The sequence below is a fragment of the Geotrypetes seraphini genome, chromosome 2 (genome assembly GCF_902459505.1).
Source record: "Geotrypetes seraphini chromosome 2, aGeoSer1.1, whole genome shotgun sequence".
NCBI lineage: Eukaryota > Metazoa > Chordata > Amphibia > Gymnophiona > Dermophiidae > Geotrypetes > Geotrypetes seraphini.
Genome location: NC_047085.1, coordinates 453148614 through 453169238, shown reverse-complemented (window position 1 = coordinate 453169238; position 20625 = coordinate 453148614). Strand labels below are relative to the sequence as shown.

Here is a 20625-nt window from a genome sequence, read left to right as displayed (position 1 = left end):
AAATGGAAGACGCAGAGAGAAGACAGACAGTGGATGGAAGGAATAGACTGGATTACTGCAATACATTATATCAAGGCATACAAAACACAACAATAAAAATTATTACTAACTCCAAAAAATATGATCATGTCACTCCACTTTTAAAAGAAGCACATTGGCTGCCGATTTCACACAGAATAACATATAAAATCGCGTTACTAACATTTAAAATTCAGAAAACTAATACACTTCCCCTCCCCATTCGTGGTTTCAGTAATTGCGATTTCACATATTCGCAATTTTTTGGGGAGGGGGAAAAAAGAAAAAAAAAAAACATCGTTAAGTCTTCCCTCCGGCATCCTGTCCTTACCTGGTGGTCTTGTGGGCTTTCGGGCAGGAGCGATCTTCCTACGCTCCTGCCCCGTGCAGATCGCCATTAGGAAATAGCTGTAGGGAGTTCTTGTCGTAGTCTCGAGAGACTACGGGAACTCACAGCAGCCATTTCCTAATGGTGATCTCCACGGGGCAAGAGCGTAGGAAGATCGCTCCTGCCCCGAAAGCCCGCTAGACCACCAGGTAAGGCTGGGAAGGTGGGAGGGAGGCGGGGGTAGGTCAGAGCCGGATATTCGCGGTTTTTCGCCATTCGCGGTCCGGCTCTGCCCCTATCCCCCGCGAATCCGGAGGGAGAAGTGTACTCTAATATTCTTATATTGATATTTAATACCATATTCCCCAGCTAGATCCCTTAGATCAGCAGATCAGTACTTGTTGACCATTCCATCATTGAAAATAATTGGCACTAGAAGAACTACAATTTTCTCTATCTTGGGACCCCAGTTTTGGAATAAACTTCCAATTTTTCTGCGCACTGAAACCTCCTTAGAAAAATTTAAAAGCAAACTAAAAAGCTATCTTTATAAAGATGCATATGAATCTTAGATCAGAAAATCTTTTCAGATTTTCCTATTTACTTCTAGATTAAGCCTTTTTTTAAACATTTTTTCCAAACCAAGTTTCATTAAAATTTTTTTAATACCCTTCCTGATGTTGTTCCTTTCCCAAATGTTTTTTATTTTCGTTTTTTTTTTCTTTTAAAACAAATGTAGTTTATTCATATATTCCTTATGTATCTTTAATTAACTATGGATAGGTTTATATGTTTTATTGTCTCAAATGATTTTATTTGTTCCCCCAAATTTTTATTATTGTTATACGCATTGAAAATACTTGATATTGCGTTTAAATCAAAACTACAATAAACTTCAAACTTGAAAGCAGAAACCAGACAACAAAGGTAGAAAAAAAATTTCTATTTATTTTCTTTCTTTTTTTTTGCTTTAGGATAAAGTAGTATATTAGTTGTGTTGATAAAAATTTATAAACAAAGCCCTGCCAGCTGAACATCTCTTTCTCTAGTTCAGCAGCCAGAACTGATTTATAAGGAAGGAATAAGCTAAATATTGCAGTACTGAGGCTTGTATGGATGCTGCATGGACAGTAGTCACGGGGACAGTGGTCACAGGGCAGGGACAGGGAAAATTTTTTCCCCCGTGTCATTCTCTATGCTCATAGTCTAGGCAACAAAAATCATGATGTACAAGCCCTGATGTTAGTGGCGGATATTGTAGCGATCCCATGGATGGGACGCAAACATACTGGATTATAATCTTTTTTTTAGGAAGGATAGAGATGGTCAAAAATGTGAAGGAGTAGCTCTCTATGTAAAGACTAATATCCAAGTGATTGAAATGCAGGGGGCCTGGGGAAAGGAAGAAGCAGTATGAATAGTTTTGAAAATAGATGATGGAACTTCTACTTACATGGGTGTTTACAGACCTCCAACGCAGTTGCAGCAATTTGTTAAAGATCTTGTTGCAGATAATTTGAGTTTGAGGGGCGGTAGATTCAAAGGCAATGTTAGGAAATTCTACTTTACGGAGAGGGTGGTGGATGCCTGGAATGCGCTCCCGAGAGAGGTGGTGGAGAGTAAAACTGTGACTGAGTTCAAAGAAGCATGGGATGAACACAGAGGATCTAGAATCAGAAAATAATATTAAAAATTGAACTAAGGCCAGTACTGGGCAGACTTGCACGGTCTATGTCTGTATATGGCCATTTGTTGGAGGATGGGTTGGGGAGGGCTTCAGTAGCTGGGAGGGTGTAGATGGGCTGGAGTAGATTTTAATGGAGATTTCGGCAGTAGGAACCCAAGCACAATACTGGGTAGAGCTTTGGATTCTTGCCCAGAAATAGCTAAGAAGAAAAAATTTTAAAAAAAATTAAATTGAATCAGGTTGGGCAGACTGGATGGACCATTTAGGTCGTTATCTGCCGTCATCTACTATGTTACTATGTATCCAAAAGCTGGGAAAGAAAGGAGAGGTGTTGTTGCTAGGTGATTTCAACCTACCAGATGCGGATTGGAAAGTTCCATCTGTGAAATTGGAAAGAAGTAGGGAGATAGTGGATGTATTTCAAAGGCCTCTGCTCAGACAAATGTTGACGAGAACTAATGAGGGAAAAAGCGATACTGAATCTGGTGCTTACAAATAGGGAAAGTACCTCTAATGTCTGAATGGGTACACACCTAGGCGATAGTGATCATCAAACAGTTTGGTTTGATATAATAACTAAAGAAGAGGGCATCCACACAAAACTCAAAAGTCCTGTATTCAAACATGTAGAATTTAGTAAACTGGAGGAGTATCTAAAGAAAGAGCTAATAGGATGGGAGGATATAAGGGATGTGGAAAAACAGTGGTCCAAGCTGAAAGGAACAATAAAAATGGCTACGTGATGAAAATAAATAAAAACCAGAGAAAAAGGAAACCGATATGGTTCTCCAAATTCGTGACAGAAAAAGTAAAGGCAAAAGAGTTGGCGTTTGTGAAATATAAAAATACTCAAGAGGAGCACAATAAGTAAAACTGGATGAAAATGAAAGAAGCCTAGAGAGAGATACGTCTGACAAAAGTGCAGGCAGTAGAGCAAATGGCTGGAAATATAAAAAAAGGGAAACAAATTTTTTTCAGGTATATTAGTGAAAGGAGGAAGACAAAAATGGAATTGCAAGACTGAAGGAAGCTTTGATCTGCTATGTGGCGAGTGATTAGGAAAAAGCAAACGTGCTAAACAAATACTTCTGTACTCAATTGGCTGGCAAAATTACATGAGAGAATGGCATGGATATTGCGCCATTCACAGAAGAAGTTGTTTATAAACAACTTGAAAAATTGAAGGTGGACCAAGCTTGCTTTATATTGGTAGCATGAAATATTGCTACACCTTGGGTTTTGGCCAGGTACTAGTGGCTTGGATTGGCCACCGTGAGAACGGGCTACTGGGCTTGATGGACCGTTGGTCTGATCCCATAAGGATATTCATATGTTCTTAAGCCATGGGACCGGATGGCATCCATCCTAGGATATTAAAGGAATTCAGAAAGGTTTTGGCGGCTCCACTTAAAGATTTGTTCAATAAATCCGTAAAGACCGGAGTGGTTCCATTGGATTGGAGAAGTATGGATGTGGTTCCTCTTCACAAAAGTGAAGATGAAGCGGGAAACTACAGGCCTGTAAGCCTCACTTCGGTTATTAGAAAAATAATGGAAGTATTATTGGAGAAGATAGTTAAATTCCTAGAATCTAATAGGCTACAATATGTTTGTTTATTAAAACTTGATATTCCACATATTTCTTTTACAAGTTCTCAGTGAATTACATACAAATGCATATCAAAATAATTTGAGTATAAGAAAATAAACTAAAGTAAAATTAAAGAACTCCATTGTATAAAGGAAAGATCTCAACTTGCACTCATTCAAGATACAATCATAATCTCTCACACACAATTTCCCCCCCCCCCAAAAAAAAAACAAAAAAAACCTAACAACTTTATTAACAGTAAATCATGCCAAACAAATCTGACTGATTTCTTTAATTGGGTAACCAGAGGATTAGAAAGAGGAAGTGCACTAGATATAATTTACTTAGATTTCATCAAAGCCTTTGACATGGTTCCTCATAGGATGCTCTTGAGCAGACTTAACCAGCTGAAGTTGGGAGCCAAAGTGGTGAATTGGATTAGAATCTTGTTGACAGACAAGAGGGTGTCAGAGGGTGGAGGTTAATGGAATTTACTCAGAGGAAGGAAAGGTGAGTAGTGGCCTGCCTCAAGGATTGGTGCTGGGGCTGATTCTGTTCAAAATGTTTGTGAACAATATTGCTGAAGGGTTAGAAGGAAAGGATTTATAACAGAGAATGACACAGGGAAAAAAAATCTGTCCCCGTCACTGGACCACCATCCCCTTCACCACCCCGTCCCTGAACCCACCGGCCCCTTCACCGCCCCGTCCCTGCAGCATCCACCCTTCCCTGTCACCAACTTACCGCCCTTCAGTGGCCCGAGAATCTCCCTTCCTCCCCCTTACCTTCGCGGTGTAAAGAAACTTAAGGGAGGGAAGGCACGCGGTCCCTTTCCTACGGCCAAATCTATCTCCATCCCTCCCCCTTACCTTTGCGGATTTTAAAAAAGAAACGGATGCTAGCGAAGCCTGCCTGTGCCACCCTGCAGTCGTGTGTGTGTGGGCGGAAGCTTCTCTGACAATTGTCATTTTATAAACACAAATAAAACAGAGCAAGGTTCAACAAAACCCATCTCCCCTCCCTTTCACAAATATCCCCTTCACTATTGTGAAAACTGAACAAACTAAACTACTATAGAGTGCTACATAGAAAAATCAAGCTAACAGAATACTTTAGTCACACATGGCAAGAATAATGTTAGGGGAGTGCAACTAGGGCAACTGTCCCGTGGTCAGAGAGAGAGCCCTAAGCCAGCTGGAAGCTAATGAAGCACAGCCTGGACTTTGCGGTCCCCAGTTATGTCTAATACCAACTCTAGCAGGATACATATTTCAAATCTGAAATATTCTAATCACAAAATATAAAATAATTTTTTTTTTTTTTTTTTCTTTTTGTTGTCTGGTAATTTTATTCTTCAAATCACATTGATCTTAGGCTTTGGTTTTAGGTTCCTTCTGTCTTTATCGTGGCATGACTGGCTCCTGAAGGTAAAATAGGCACAAGAGTAGCTGGGGAGAAGATGCCAAGTCTGACACGGGCACAATTTTTTTTACCACAGGAGCAAGACTTTTCACAGCTCCCATGGGGCGGTAAAAGGTTTTGTCCTAATTCCCGCAGGGCGGTGAAAGGTCTTGTCCCCATCCCTGCAGTAAACCAGTTGCAAATGTCTCCATTCCTGCGGATTTACTGCGGTGACCCACGGTTTACTGCGGTAAATGGTCCCTGTGTTATTCTCCAATTTATAACAGAGTAGACACCCTGGAGGGAGTGGAAAACATGAAAAAGGATCTGCAAAAGTTAGAAGAAAAGTAATGTCTGGCAACTGAAATTCAGTTCAAAGAACTGCAGAGTGATGCATTTGAGAAGTAGAAATCCGAGGGAGAAGTATGTGCTTTGAGGTGGGAGACTGATATGCACAGACGGAGAGAGGGACGGGGAGGGTGATAGTGTTTAAGGAACTGAAGACAAGATAGTGTAACAAGGCAGTGGCTGTAGACAGAAGGATGTTAGGCTGTATAGAGAGAGGTGTAACCAGAAGAAGAAAGGAGGTGTTGATGCCTGTGTACAGGTCATTGGTGAAGTCCCACTTGGAGTATTGTGTTCAGTTTTGGAGGCCATATTTGACCAAGGATATAAGAAGACTTGAAGCAGTCCAGAGGGAAGCGGTAGGGGGTTTGCACAAAAAAAAGTACGAGGAGAGACTAGAGGACCTCAACATGGTGCGACCTCATCTGGAGTATTGCGTTCAATTCTGATCTCCTTATCTCAAGAAAGTGGCACTAGAAAAGGTTCAAAGAAGAGTGACCAAGATGGTAAAGGGGATGGAACTCCTCTTGTGTGAGGAAAGGCTAAAACAGTTAGGGCTCTTCAGCTTGGAAAAGAGACAGCTGAGGGAAGATATGATTGAAGTCTACAAAATCCTGAGAGGAGTAGAATGGGTACAAGTGGATCGATTTTTTACTCTGTCAAAAATTACAAAGACTAGAGGACACTCGATGAAGTTACAGGGAATTACTTTTAAAACCAATAGGAGGAAATTTTTTTTTCACTCAGAGAATAGTTAAGCTCTGGAACGCATTGCCAGAGGATGTGGTAAGAGTGGTTTTAAGAAAGGTTTGAACAAGTTCCTAGAGGAAAAGTCCATAGTCTGTTATTGAGAAAGACATGGGAGAAGCTACTGCTTGCCCTGTATTGGTAGCATGGAATATTGCTACACTTTGGGTTTTGGTCAGGTACTAGTGACCTGGATTGGCCATTGTGAGAACGGGCTACTGGGTTTGATGGACCATTGGTCTGACCCAGTAAGGCTATTCTTATGTTCTTATTCTCTAGAGGAGAGGGAGGGACAGGGGTGATATGATACAGACATTTAAATATGTGAGAGGTATTAATATAGGTCAAACAAAAACAAAAGCACAATCCAAGTAGTCTGCAGTAAAGCACAAACTGAACAAACAAAGAAAATACTGCAGACCAGAATACAAGATGCAGGCTGGGTTTATTTAAATACATATATATTACGGTTAATGTCACCACCTTTATACAAACCAGGGGACCCGACATGGTCTGTGTTTTAGTTAACACACCTTCATCAAGGATCCCTAATTTGTAAAGGTCTCAAACCAAACCGCAACAAAAATAAACGTGAGCCTGTGTAACACCAAAATAATCGCCGAGAAAGTCTTTCCGTAGGAAAATCTATTTAGGGCAATAAATCCAGCCTGTATCTTGTTCTCTGGTCTGCAGGCATTAATATAGGACAAATCTTTTCCAGAGAAAGGAAATTGATAAAACTAGAGGGCATAAATTGAGGTTGAGGGTTGGTAGACAAAGGAGTAATGTTAAGAAATTCTTTTTCACAGAGAGGGTAGTGGATGCCTGGAATGCCCTGCCGATGGAGGTGGTGAAGAGAAAAATGGTGACAGAATTTTAAAAAGCTTGGGATGAGCACAAAGGATCTCTAATTAGGATATAAATGGCCAAACTTTTATGGTCTGAATCTCACAAAGCAGATGGTTTGGATAGGATGGAGTGAGCTTCAACAGCAACTCCAGTAGTTGGAACCTAGGTGGACTTCTAAAGTCTATGCACTAGAAATAACAAAGAAAAAATACATTTTAAATTAATCATGAAATTGTAATGCATGTAATTACAGGGCATTCTGGATAGACCATTTAGTGTCTATCTGCTGTCATTTACTATGTTACTATGATACTATCACTCAATTGTGCAACCTCACCTTGAGTATTGCATTCAGTTCCGGTCTCCTTATCTCAAAAGGATATAGTGGCACTAGAAAAGGTTCAAAGAAGAGCGACCAAGATGATAAAGGAGATGGAACTGCTTTCGTATGAGGAAAAACTAAAGAGGTTAGGGTTCTTCAGCTTGGAAGAGAGACGGCTGAGGGGAGATATGATTGAATGAAGTCTACAAAATCCTGAGTGATCTAGAACAGGTAAAAGTGGATCTATTTTTTTACTGCATCAAGATTTACAAAGACTAGGGGACACTCTGCGAAGTTAGAGTAATACTTTTAAAACCAATAGGAGGAAATATTTTTTCACTCAGAGAATAAGTTTTTTACTCAGAGTTAAGCTCTGGAATGCATAGCCAGAGGATGTGGTAAGAGCGGTTAATGTAGCTAATTTAAAAAAAGGTTTTGACATGTTCCTGGAGGAAAAGTCCATAGTCTGCTGTTGAGATAGACATGGGGTAAGCTACTACTTGCGCTGGATTGGTGGCATGAAATGCTGCTTCTATTTGGATTTTTGCCAGGTACTGTGACTTGGTTTAGTCTCTGTGAAGACGGGACACTGGGCTAGATAGACCATTAGTTTAACCCAGTAAGGCTATTCTTATGTTCTTATGGCCCTCTTTTATCAAGCTGTTTTAGGGTTTTTAATCGTGGGCTGCTACAGTAAAAGTTCTGACGCTCATAAGAATTCCATGAGCGTCAGAGCTTTTATTGCAGCGACTCATGATATAAAAAAATCCCTAATGCAGCTTCACAAAAGGGGGGAGGGGCTATGTTATTTTAACATCCTAAAAGCTATTCTTTTTGGCAATTAGTAGTATATTAAAATTTGGTAAATAAATACAATTTTCTGTTTATAAATGCAACACCAATATCTCTGCAAAAGCATAAACATTTAAAATAAATGCATAATCCAGTTCTACAAACTGATCCTGAGGCAATCTATTTCATGTTCTCCTTTGAGGAAAAGTGAAAATTTAGTCATTTATTTGTTTCCTGCTGTTGCTGGGACAATAGGTTTGCTCAGGTAGTTTTAACAGATCTTTTTGTTTAATCATTCTGTTATACCACCATCATACAGTAATTATGCAGGTTGTAGAAAGAAAAAGTCAATAGAAGAATGGCTTGTATTTAATTCTAGTTTTGATCCCCTGTTGTCTTTTGTGCACTCTGATATTGATTGCATTGAAGTTAATCTATCAACTGTTTTTAAATAAATGAACAAAAAGATAAAAGCAAATCCCATTAACCTTCTCCTCTTGGCATGGTCTTATAGCAACTCTAAACTTGAAATCCCCCAATAGTGCAGCTTGTTTTCATTCTTTTTGTTGGAGAAAGTGATGTATATTATCTGTAATGGGGATTCTCTGTAGACAGCAGGTTATATCAACCACACACATTCTCCCACCTCCATTTTAGAGGTGAAACTTAAACTTTATATTAAACTTAAGGGGGTCAGATGGGAAGAGTTACAAAAAAACCACTCTGAATGGTCATAAATCTAGGGTTATATGAGGTCTAAGGGAGCTGGTCTGTCTTGGTGCCATCAGATGACATCTTCCATTAGTGTCGCTGATTTATCCTGTCTTTCAGGAAGATCTTCATTATAGGTAAGCAACTTTACTGTACTGACCAGGAGTCTATAGCTTCTGATACCTAGAAGACAACAAAGTTGCACAGGAGAAAAGCTCAGAATGTATGACTTGAAAACTGGACTCAACCTAGTTGGTACAGTGGCTCAGTCATGGTGCTGCCTTGTTACTCTCTTGTTGCTTGGATTCTTTCAAGCTTTAAAGGTGATCTGATAAGATACATAGAGAAAACAGTACCCTAAAATGAACACACATTTTAAACTGTTGTACTAAAAATTAATTTTATTATCAATGCAAGTTAATAGTATAAAAATATCTTGTATTTTAAAAACAGTGTGCTTAAAGTGTTGTTTCAAAAAAAAAAAAATGCTAAAACCATAATAAAATTAAGTGGTAAAAGCTAATAAGAAAATTTCTGGTTTACCAGCATGAAGAAGGGACAGAAGCTCTCTGAATTTGGGGCTGCGGCTCTGACTAGGGATGTCATGTCTAGTGCTGTCAAGCCTATCACATAGTTGGGGTTAGGATTTAGAAGCCTTGGAGAATTAGAATCAGCATCAACAAGCTCTAAATGTTAATGAGAATCAATGAGCAGAGCAGTGGGAAACCAGTCTAAGACCCTCAGAGCTCTGGACTTTGGACATATACTCATATATTGTACCTGTTCTGCTCACTGACTTTCATTAACAAAAATGTACTTTACATTTTCAAGGGAGAGGGGCCAATTTTCAGCTCCTTGCAACTATCCTGGGATTTTACCTTTTTTCTAAACCTTACCTCGCTTTTCCTAGTCTGGTCATTACAGCAACAATCCTGAAAATAAGAGCATTAAAACCAGACCAGAAATCATCCAGAGTTCCGTTTCATGGACTCTGTATCTATGATATAGCAATAAATCTAAATAGCCACCAAATGGTTTTAAAAAAGGTTTGGACAAATTCCTGGAGGAAAAGTCCATAGTCTGCTGTTGAGACAGACATGAGGCGGTAGCATGGAATGCTGCTACTATTTGGGTTTTTGCCAGGTACTTGTGACTTGGATTGGCCTTCGTGAAGACGGGTTACTGGGCTAGATGGACCATTGGTCTGACCCAGTAAGGCTATTCTTAATTTCTTTTGTTCTTATGACCATAAAGCTTTTCTCCTCTGAACTGTGAATGCTGCCTCTGTAGCTATGCAAGATCCAATCCAGCAGTCAAACCAGGGATTTTTCCCACACAATATCCTAGTAGGATATTGGAAACAGGATACTGATTTTCATGTCAGTCTGTCCCAGTATGTTCTAAGAGGTAAGAAACTTAATTAATATACCGATACATCCAGTGAATCCAAATTCTTTGGTATCATCCAACTATAACAGGTCTCTCTCTCTCATTAGCACTGATAAACTGCCATTTGATACGTAATAAATCTTTACTTATACATGACCTCATACTAAACCACAAATTAGACATTTGTTGTTTGACAGAAACATGGCTCACTGATTCAGATGCCTATTACTTAAATCATCTGGATACCGTTACCATTTAAGTAACTGCAAATCCCACCATAGTGGCAGAATAGCAAGAATCTGCTCGACTGCTATGGCTATCGCTGATCATTCTAGCTTTTCAAATTCCTTTATTGAAACTTTAGATCTTAAACTTGTTTCTAAACCAGTCCTAGAATTCCTTTTGATCTATCAGCCACCACGAGTAACAGTAAACTCTCTTAGATGTCTAAAGGAGATCATCACAGATGTAATTTTAAATGCACCAAACCCTATCATCTTGGGGGATTTCAACAACTAATTTGATAAATCCACTACATCTACCACAAGGGATTTCCTAACTTTTATCAAAGATTTGGATCTTCTTACCCACATATCTAGCCCAACACATACAGATGGTCATACTATTGACCAAATCTTAACTTTCTATTCTTCACTCTATTCTGTCTCAAATGTTCAGACTTTGCCCCTACTGTGGACTTGACCATTCCATGATCAGTTTCCATATAATCTTATGTGGGACCATTCTACCAACTCCTCTGAACCAATTTCAGTACAGGGAACTTAAGGACATTACACCCACAACTCTGTTCACACATTCTCAATTAGAATTAGAACAGTTTGAATGTCTTCCTCTTCAGGATCGTGTCTCCTCCTGGAACGAGAAACTCAAGTTGACATTGGATAAAGTTGCACCACTATTGCCACATAAAATGCAAGAACAACTGATTCATAGAAACCCATGGTTTGCACAGGATCTTCACTTGCTGAAAAGACAAGTATGACAATCGGAGAGAAAATGACACCGGCAGCGAACACAAACGACTCTTCTTTCGTATAAGACTATAGTGGGGCACTATAAGAAAGCCATTATTTTGGCTAAGAAGACATATTATTCAACTAAACTTGAAAATGCACCAAACACTTCAATTCTTTATAGAACTCTTAAATCATTGACTACATTTCACACAGGTAATCATTCTAATACTTCAGCACCAACAGCTCAAGATTTGGCTTAATTTTATGAGTCTAAAATACCGAATATAATGAAAGCATTCCCTACTGGAAGCAGCCTGACAACTACAGTACAGAATAACCATGATCCTCACGTAACTTGTAGTATTATGAAAATGTTTAATTTGCTAACTGTGCAACATCTTTCAAAAATAATCTCTAGATTGCACGTGACAATCTCCCCAGCAGATCCTATTCCATCGTCCATTCTAAAAAGATCCCTTGCAATCTTATTGCCTTTGTACATTCCATGGTGAAATCAAGCCTTGAGACAGGCTACTTTTCAGATCAATGGAAACTAACTTACCTAAGCTAAAAAATAGATAATTGGAAATTACTGATCCAAGCAATTATTGTCCAATTGCAAATATTCCATTTATGGCTAAAATCGTAGAAGTAATAGTTCACCAGCAACTTCAAGATTTCATAACTAAAACCAATGTGTTGCACCCACACCAGACGGATTTTTGAAACCACCATAGTACAGAGAACACATTGCTTGGCATAACGATTTGTTTCCATTATACAGTGGATTGCTTTAAGAATGTATTGATGACTTCTCTAGTCCTCTCATCAGCACTTGATCACTCGCTCCTGCTCCTGCACCTGCAGGAGCTAGGAATTATCGAGACTGCCTTAGAATGGTTCACTTCTTATTTCCAAGACAGGACTAACATAGTGAAAATTGGGGGAATCAGAATTGAAATCTTTTGGAACAGGCGTAGGCATCTCGCAAGGGTCAATTCTATGACCGCTCCTGTTTAACATATATCTAACACCACTACTGACATTGGCACAGTCACTAGGCTTCACAATGTACACATATGCCTATGACATTCAGATTCTATACACCTTTGAATTAGGTTTGATACAGAAAATTACCACTCTGAATGATCTTAGCCATATTATGAACTGGTTGCATATTCAAAGATTTAAAACTGAATCCTGACAAATCAACAAAATGATTTTTTCTTCATTTGCCCCAGTAATTCTGTCATTGCAGATAAAACTGGGAAATCTACTGATCACGTTGGTAACAAACACTAAAATTCTGGGGGTGATCTTAGATTCTAAATTAATGTACCATTCTCATATCTCATGGATAGTCAGGAATTCATTTTATAAACTACATTTAATTAGATCTATATGTTCTTCACTGTTTCCAGAAGCACTGAATATTCTCATGCACTCATTAGTGATTCAACAAATAGATTACTGCAACTCCCTATATGCTGGCGTATGCTAGAAGGATTTACATAGACTTCAGATCTTACAGAATACGGCCATTAGACTTATTCACAACCTTAGTAAATTCAATCATATCACACCTTTTCTGAAGGAAGCCCATTGGCTTCCAGTCAAACATCGCATTACTTACAAATTGCTCTTAATAATTTCAAGATCCTAATCGCAGAAGAACCACTTTACCTAACACGCCTGTTGACTCCATATACACTGGCTAGGAACCTAAGATCAGTCAGCAAACTACTCCTAAATGTTCCATCCTATAGGGAAATAGTTCATAAACACATTAGGAATGCTATCTTTGCAGTTAAAGGTCCAAAGTTGTGGAATTTATCATTACATTCCCTAACCTCTATCGATAAGTTTAAGGCAAACGTGAAAACATTTCTTTTTGCGGATGTATACTAAATTCCCTTTCAATGTACAGCGTTGAGGGTATCATATAAAATGGAAATTCCCTAATGTCCCCCCCTTTACTTTTTCTATTATATTTTGTAGTTCCTCCCCCTGTCCTTTATGCTGTGTCCATCCTTTATGTTTTAATTATGACTTTATTGTATGTAATGTATACACATTAGTGTTTTTTAGATTGTAAGCTGCTCTGATGGTTTTCCCATGGTGCGGGCTGGTAAAATTTTAATAAACTTGGAAACAGCAATTGCTAGTGAGTCATTATGTTCTAAGAACATAGCAATTGGTAGTGAGTCATCAGGTTGCAACAGAAAAGATGGAGCAGACAGCAAACCAATGGAAACAATCACTTTCATCATACCAATAAAGCCTGACTGGTGATTGTTTCCATTGGTTTGCTGTCTGCTCCATCTCTTTTGTTGCTGGTTTCTTGTTTACAGAGAGATTTTGTTCTTCTGTTCTGCTGAGTCTTCTGGTTGATCCCCAGAGTCTTCTGCTTGACCACAAAATCTTCCTTAAATGTTAACATTGTATCATTAGGATACTGAAAGAAGGTATCAAGAACAGTAAACAGTTTTAGAAAGTAGCTCTTCACTAATTAGTCTTCTAGTGCAATGTGTCTAGTGGTCCTGCACTGTAGGGTTTTGTATCTGAACCAGCAAGTTGCTTGCAGAAAACTGTCAATCATGTTTTCAACTCCACCTCCTTCCCAGAGAGATGCTCCTGCCCCTTCAGTTTGTTTTCTGCAAGCAAGTTGCTCAGAGATGTTTCTGATCTGCTCTGCAGTTTTTTATTTTCAGGTATTTTTTTCTTAGTATTTGTTTGGAGGCTCGGTACCCAGTGGTTTCCACTTGTTGCTACCTCTGTCTGCCACAGACTCGCACCACAGAAGTCTGCTGCAAGCAGGATCAGCTCCTCAGGGACACCTTGATAGCCAGTCTGCTGGTATTTTTTTTTTTTTTTTTTAATAGCTCAGGATTTGTCCCCTGCATAGCTGTTCACATCTCTGATTTAGTCAGGAGCTTGTGTATAGGCTGTTTGGGCTCCTTCTAGACTTGGCTGAGATTAATAGTGGGCTGGCAGCATGGTCCTTCCCCCTTCACAACGAGGTTCTCTGGGGGTTAAGGCTTAAATCTGACCTCGGTCTGACTGGCAGCCTGAAGATCAGGTTTGTCCAGCGAATCTGTGAGACAGATCTCTTCTCTGTTTGTTCCAGCTGAATTCCTATATGCTGAAGCAGACAGGCACCACTTGGCACAGTGAACAAAGCTATTATAGCCTATGGGGAAAATCGGGGGGGAGGGGGAGGGAAGGGATTTGTCTTTCAAAAGTTGATTTTTGAAGGTTTCTGCACCCAGAGCCTAGGACCCCTCCTCTGAAACCCCTTTCCCTGTGTTTTTAATCTATCAGGGAGATATCCATGGGCTGTTTTTGATGCGATTTTCCTGGCAGCAGTCATATTAGATTTTAAACGATCATTTTTTTCTAAAGCCTCCATCTGCCTCAGAATCTCTCAATTTTGCTTAAAATCAACAGAGATGGTGTATGGGGAGGGATTTCAGGGGGGATTCTGGGATGGAGGGTGTGTTAGCACTTGGGGGTGGGTTGGAACGGGTTGAAACGGGGGTTTATTCAAAAAGTTGTTTTGTTGTACTTTTGGTATTCTTGACCTTATTGTCCTAATGTTTTGTATGGTGTATTTGCTGATTGTACATCAATAAAACATGATTTACTCTAAAATCAACAGAGATGGGTCCCTCGGGCCTTTTTGCCCCTATGTCATGCCAGTTTGCGATGGATGGTCAATACAATGACTTTCAAAACCTCTGCGCTTCCTAGCATTATTTCTGCCTCCCTAAGAGAACTGAAACTGGAAATTCCTCCAGCTCCTTCATCTCAGTTCTCAGTTATGAGCAGCTCTGTTGTTTGTTCAGCATGCTTTAACTTATATTCAGACATCACTAAATTGGTCACAGACCACTGGGAGTCTCCAGATGGGTCCCTTGCGGGTGGCTAAGATTATGGTTAAGCTTTACCCAATGGCTTCGGATTTCCAGCAGCTATTTGTTCAGCCGAAGATGGATTTGCTGGTGGCACAGGTCACCAAACACACTTCCCTGCCTAGTGAGGATGGTGTGATGTTAAAGGATTCACAGGACTGTAAAGTGGACTTACTCCTCAAGAGGCAATTTGAAGCTTTAGCCTTAGGGATTAAAGCTACAGCTGTAACTTCCTTTGTGGCACGTGCTTGCCACACATGATTGACTTGAGCATGATTTCTGGAGGACAATGAGGATCCCCAATTGCTCCTAGCTGGGGTAAATTATATAATGGATGCTCTATATGATCTCATCAGAATTATGGGCATTATGTCGGCATTTACGATCTCCATTCAGCAGATGCTCTGGATCAGACAGTAGGCAGGAAATTTTGCCTCTAAAGCCATGCTGAACAGGCTCCCCCTTTCAGGGCACAGCAGGGTAAGGAGGAAGCTTCCCTCCTGGTCCTTCCTTACCCCACCAGCTGGAACAACAAAGCTGGCCTGAAACCCTGCCTACCCAACACAGCTGGCTTCAAACCGGAAAACTCTTTGCCCTTAAAAGGCAGAAACCCAGATGGGCCCATCCCACCAAAGGGTCAAACTAAAGTGCCCTTTGTGCAGCCCTTCATGGGAACTAAGCAAGACAAGCTTACAAAAGCCCCATTAAAGGCTTATCTTTTAAAGGGCCAACGATCAATGAAACTTCACAGATTTTTCAACCGACAGGGGGCTAGATGCACTAAAGTCTCTGATCATCTAACTATCATTGCTATTAGTGTCCGATAGTATTTGCCAACCCTTTGTGCAAAATGGCTCAATGTGTGGTTTTCCATGCAGTCGTACGTTCTCTGATTCTGGTATGCAAATGAGATAATTAGTATTAAAACCATCCATCCGATATATGGCCTAATCTTGCATGCCAGAATCAGATTGGTACTACAAACCCGGAAAACTGACAGGTCTAGTGTTGGTAACTGTGTTACTGACAGGTCTGTCTGTTTTGGGGGTTTTTTCTTTTTTTTTCTATGGGCACATATGTGCCTATTAAAAAAAAATGCCCTGCCGTGCTGCTCACCCCCCCCCCCCCCGGTACCAAAATAGAGGCAAGAGGGATGCCCCTCAACTTTCCCCGTACCTCAAAAATAGATGACAGCAGTAGGGATGCCTAGTCCCTCCTGCTCGTAGGCCTACCACTTCAAAAAGGCAGGCCTTCCCCTTCCTGGTACATCCTTGGATGCATGGGGAGGGGCCTAAAGCCCTGATTGTCTCAGATGCCTAAGGCCCCTATCCTACTGGGATGTGGTGTCTGAATAAAAAAAAAGAAAGAAGATTTGCTGGATGGAGGGGCAAGAGAGTAGATACTGGTTAGAAAAGTGAAAAGAAAGAAAGAGAAGATGCTGGAAGGGGGCAAGAGGGAAAAAACATAGCAGATAAAGGCTAAATGGCCCATCCAGTTAGCAAAAAACAGGAGAATAATAGGATGAGGGAGATGGAAAGCTGTAAATACAAACAGAGATCCACAATAATAAATGGAGGAAAACTGAAAGGAAAAGGTTAGTCAGAGATGGATGTAGGAGAGGGTTGATGTAGGAAATGAAGAAGACAGGAAGGAGAGAAAAGGCAGATAGACTGAAGACCCTGGAAAGAAAATTAAGAAAAGACTGAAGAAAACAGAAACTGGGATAAACATGAATAAAATGGCCAGACAACCAAGGTAGAAAAAAAAGAATTTTATTTTTAATTTCATGAACAGAAAATGCAGTTTTACAGTAAATTTGCTTGCTTTTTATTTCCCAAAGTGTAGAGTGCTGTGTTTCTTTCTCTGGTATTTAAACTGCGTATGGCTTCTTGAGGTTTAAGTTTCATTTTTGTCTACATTTATTTAAATTTATAGTTGTTTTCCTATGTAGGGGCCTTGTTGTGAATGTTTGCTTTGGCTCACAATGATAACCCAAATTTCTAACCTCGGTTTATATTCATTAACCTTCCCCCCCCTTTTTTGGGGGGGGGAGGATACCCTGGTTTATTTTTTAGGATATACGGTATGTCTCATTACAGTGTTTGCTTTTGTACAAACAGAGGGAGCAGGAACAGCTCCCTGGAAGGAGGTGGAGTTGAAAACATGATTGACAGTTTTCTGCAAGCAACTTGCTGGTTCAGATACAAAACCGTACGGTTCAGGACCACTAGACATAGCTACAAGAAAGATTATTGAGGTAAGAACCTAATCTTTCTTTCATCAGTTATATTTCTGTTCTAATTCATTTTATTTATTTATTTCACTTCTCTAGGAGAAGTAAAAATGAACTATTTGTGCAAACCTTATGTTGCCATGGTCACAACATACCAAATGGCTGTTCTGCTCGCCTTCAACAACAGTGAAACTGTCAGTTACAAAGAACTTCAGGACAGCACACAAATGAATGAGAGAGAATTGACAAAAACAATCAACTCCTTAATTGACGTTAAAATGATTAACCATGATTCAGACAAGGTATGTAGTCATCATCTTTGTATGTTTTTTGTTTCACTGCAAGTTTTCAAAACTGGCCCCTGAAGCAGCCTTCTTGGCAAAACAAGGTATTCTTGTTAGGACTAGAGAGCTGCACGGGAACGGGGATGATGGGAATCCCGCGGGTTCCCCCTTTGGGTCACGGGGATCCCGTGGGGACGCCCCCTAGGGTCGCAGGGATCCCATGGGGATGCCCCCTAGGGTCGCGGGGATCCCGTGGGGACGCCTCCGAGGGTCGCGGGGTTCCTGCGGGGTTGGATCGCAGTGCATTCGAGCCGCGAGGGTAGTCTCCTCCTCCTTACCTGCACTGTCGCAGCACACAGCCGAACGGAAGTCTTCCCGATGTCAGCGCTGACGTCGGAGGGAGGGCTTAAGCAAAGCCCTCCCTTCCTCAGACGTCAGCGCTGACATCAGGAAGACTTCCGGTCGGCTGTGTGCGGCAGGGCAGGTAGGAAGAAGGCAATGGCGAACGAAAGAGGTGGGAGGGGGCGGTCCGCCCCGAAGAATGTGTACAGCCGGTCAGGTCACCCGATCGACCGACAACAGGCCCGGCCGACAAACCTCCCTGCCCTGTAACCACGAATCTAAATTACCTCTTACAGCAGCTTCAATACTCCAGCTGCTGTAAGAAGGTAATTTAGATTCGCGGCTACAGGACAGGGAGATTTGTCCGACCGGGCCTGTTTGTTGTCGGTCGGGTGCGGAAACGCCACAAAGGTAAGGGGCAGGGAGGGAGGAAAGGTGGAGTGGAGAAGAAAAGACGCTTAAGGGGGGAGAAGGCCGCTGAAAGCACTGGGGAAGACAAAGGGGCGGAGAAGGACGCTGAAAGGACATGGGGTAAACGGGAGGAGGGGGGGAAGGATGTTGAAAGCACATGTGGAAGACAGAGGGGGGTGAAGGACCCTGAAAGCACTGGGGAAGACAAAGGGGTGGAGAATGCCACTGAAAGGACATGGGGAAAACAGGGGTGGAGAAGGCCACTGAAAGGAAATGGGGAAAACAGGGGGGAGAAAGCCGCTGAAAGGACATGGGGAAGGCAGAGGGGGGAGAAGGCCGCTGAAAGGACATGGGGAAGACAGAGGGGGGAGAAGGACGCTGAAAGGACATGGGGAAGGCAGAGGGGGGAGAAGGATGCTGCCTGACAGGACATGGGGAAGATGGTGGGGGAGAAGGACACTGGAAGGAAATGGGGAAGAGGGAATGGGGAGAAGACCCTGGCAGGGAAGAAGACAGAGGTGCCAGACTATGGGGGGAGTGGAGGGAAAAAGATGGGTGCCAGACCAATTTGGGAGGGGGGAGAAAGGGAGAGGCACAGTAACAGAGCAAATGGAAGACACAGAGAGAAGAGAGGCAGTGGATGGAAGGAATTGAATGAGAATATGAAGAAAGCAGAAACCAGGCAACAAAGGTAGGAAAAAAATTCTTTTTTTTTTTGCTTAAGGATAAAGTAGTATATTAGTTGTGTTGATAAAAATTTATAAACATTTGAGGCTCTGGTAGAAACCCGTTTACAAAGTATGTATTCTTCCCAATTAATATTTCCAAATTAATAAAGTATTTTTGCTTATTTTTAAATGGGTTTCTACCAGAGCCTTTAATTCAGTAGTATAATTAAATGAAATAACTATTTCTGTAGTTTATAGGGACGGGCGGGGACGTAGGGGATTCCTCGCGGGGACGGGCGGGGACGGAGGGATTCCTCGCGGGGACGGGTGGGGACGGGTGGGAGTCCTCACGGGGACGGGTGGGGCGGGTGGGATTTCTGTCCCCGCGCAACTCTCTAGTTAGGACTCCATTTCAGTGACAGCTATTTGAAACCATATTGAGGTCCTTTTCTCCACTTTATTCTGTGGAGGATTTTGAATGGTTTTCCGGGTTTAAGAAGATGTCTTTCTTGATAATTTATTTGTCTTTCTCTCCACTCTAATTTTTGAATTGTCAGTGTAGTAATATTAATAATTTTAGCTGCAATCACATTATTTTTCCCTTCCAAATTAAAAACTAGAAGAGAATATTTATCCAATCAAAATATGTTTAGAATTTTATTTTAGGCTTCTGCAACTGATATAATAATCATTGTGGCTGAGGAAGGTAATATCAAGGATGTTTATGGGCAGCCTGACAATTAGCTAAACCTTAAGGGTGTTCTTCTGGACATAGTGGGATTATTAAACCAAGAGTCTTAGGGACATTTTTACTAAGCTGCGGTAAGTGCAAATGTGTGTGTTCTGCAGCTGAAAATGGTTTACTGTAGAATATGTTTAGTCATCCTGCGATAATTTTTGAATCTGCAAATGCAAACCATGCACTAAAAAGAGAATCACGAGAACTGACAGCAAGCCAATCACGGGACCAGACAGGAAGTGCAAAGGTCGTGCTCCTGCCTTATGCGCCGCTCTGCAGGGAGAAAGGCAGCTGTCCAGCACCGACCATGCCAGTTTAAAAAAAGGTACCAGGGGGCGGGTGGGAGAGGTGTGTGTATTCGCTCCATAAGACACACCCACTTTTCCACCCCCTTTTTGGGGGTAAAAAAAGTGCATCTTATGGAGGGAAAAATACGGTATTTTATTTTTCATGTCCAAGGGTATAGAGTGAGCTTTTCAGTGCTAATCGTTTAGCATATCCACATTACCGCATGCTAACTGATCAGTGAGTGAGCTCTTACTGCCTACAAAATAGGTGGTGGAAGCTGCTCATGCACTAATATTTTTTAAAGGCCATGTGCTATTGGCAAAATTAGTGCATGACCATTAATTTAAAAATAAAAAAAAGAAAATATTTTCTGGCTGCTGTAAAAATGCCCTTAGCACAGACATGTCAAACTCTGGCTCGCAAGCCAAATCTGGCCCATGATGTGTTAAAAACTGGCCCACCAGACATTTTAAATTTTATACTAAATCTGGCCTGTTAGCACGAACCGCCGCTGCTACTCTTCACTCGTGTTTGCCTTTGCCTGGTCTCCTCTTCAAAGCAGCCTGCTGAGGATCATACAAAGGTAAAGGCAG

At 41.1% G+C, this 20625-nt stretch overlaps 1 protein-coding gene across 2 annotated transcripts in view; it reads left to right on the top strand.

Moving 5' to 3' along the window:
- CUL2 (cullin 2) overlaps positions 1-20625 on the top strand; it is a 275413-nt gene that overhangs the window by 209039 nt on the left and 45749 nt on the right. For both annotated transcript variants that reach the window (XM_033931518.1, XM_033931517.1), the window contains exon 19: positions 17400-17602. In XM_033931518.1, the coding sequence (XP_033787409.1) occupies positions 17400-17602 (203 nt within the window). The remainder of the gene's footprint in view (positions 1-17399; positions 17603-20625) is intronic.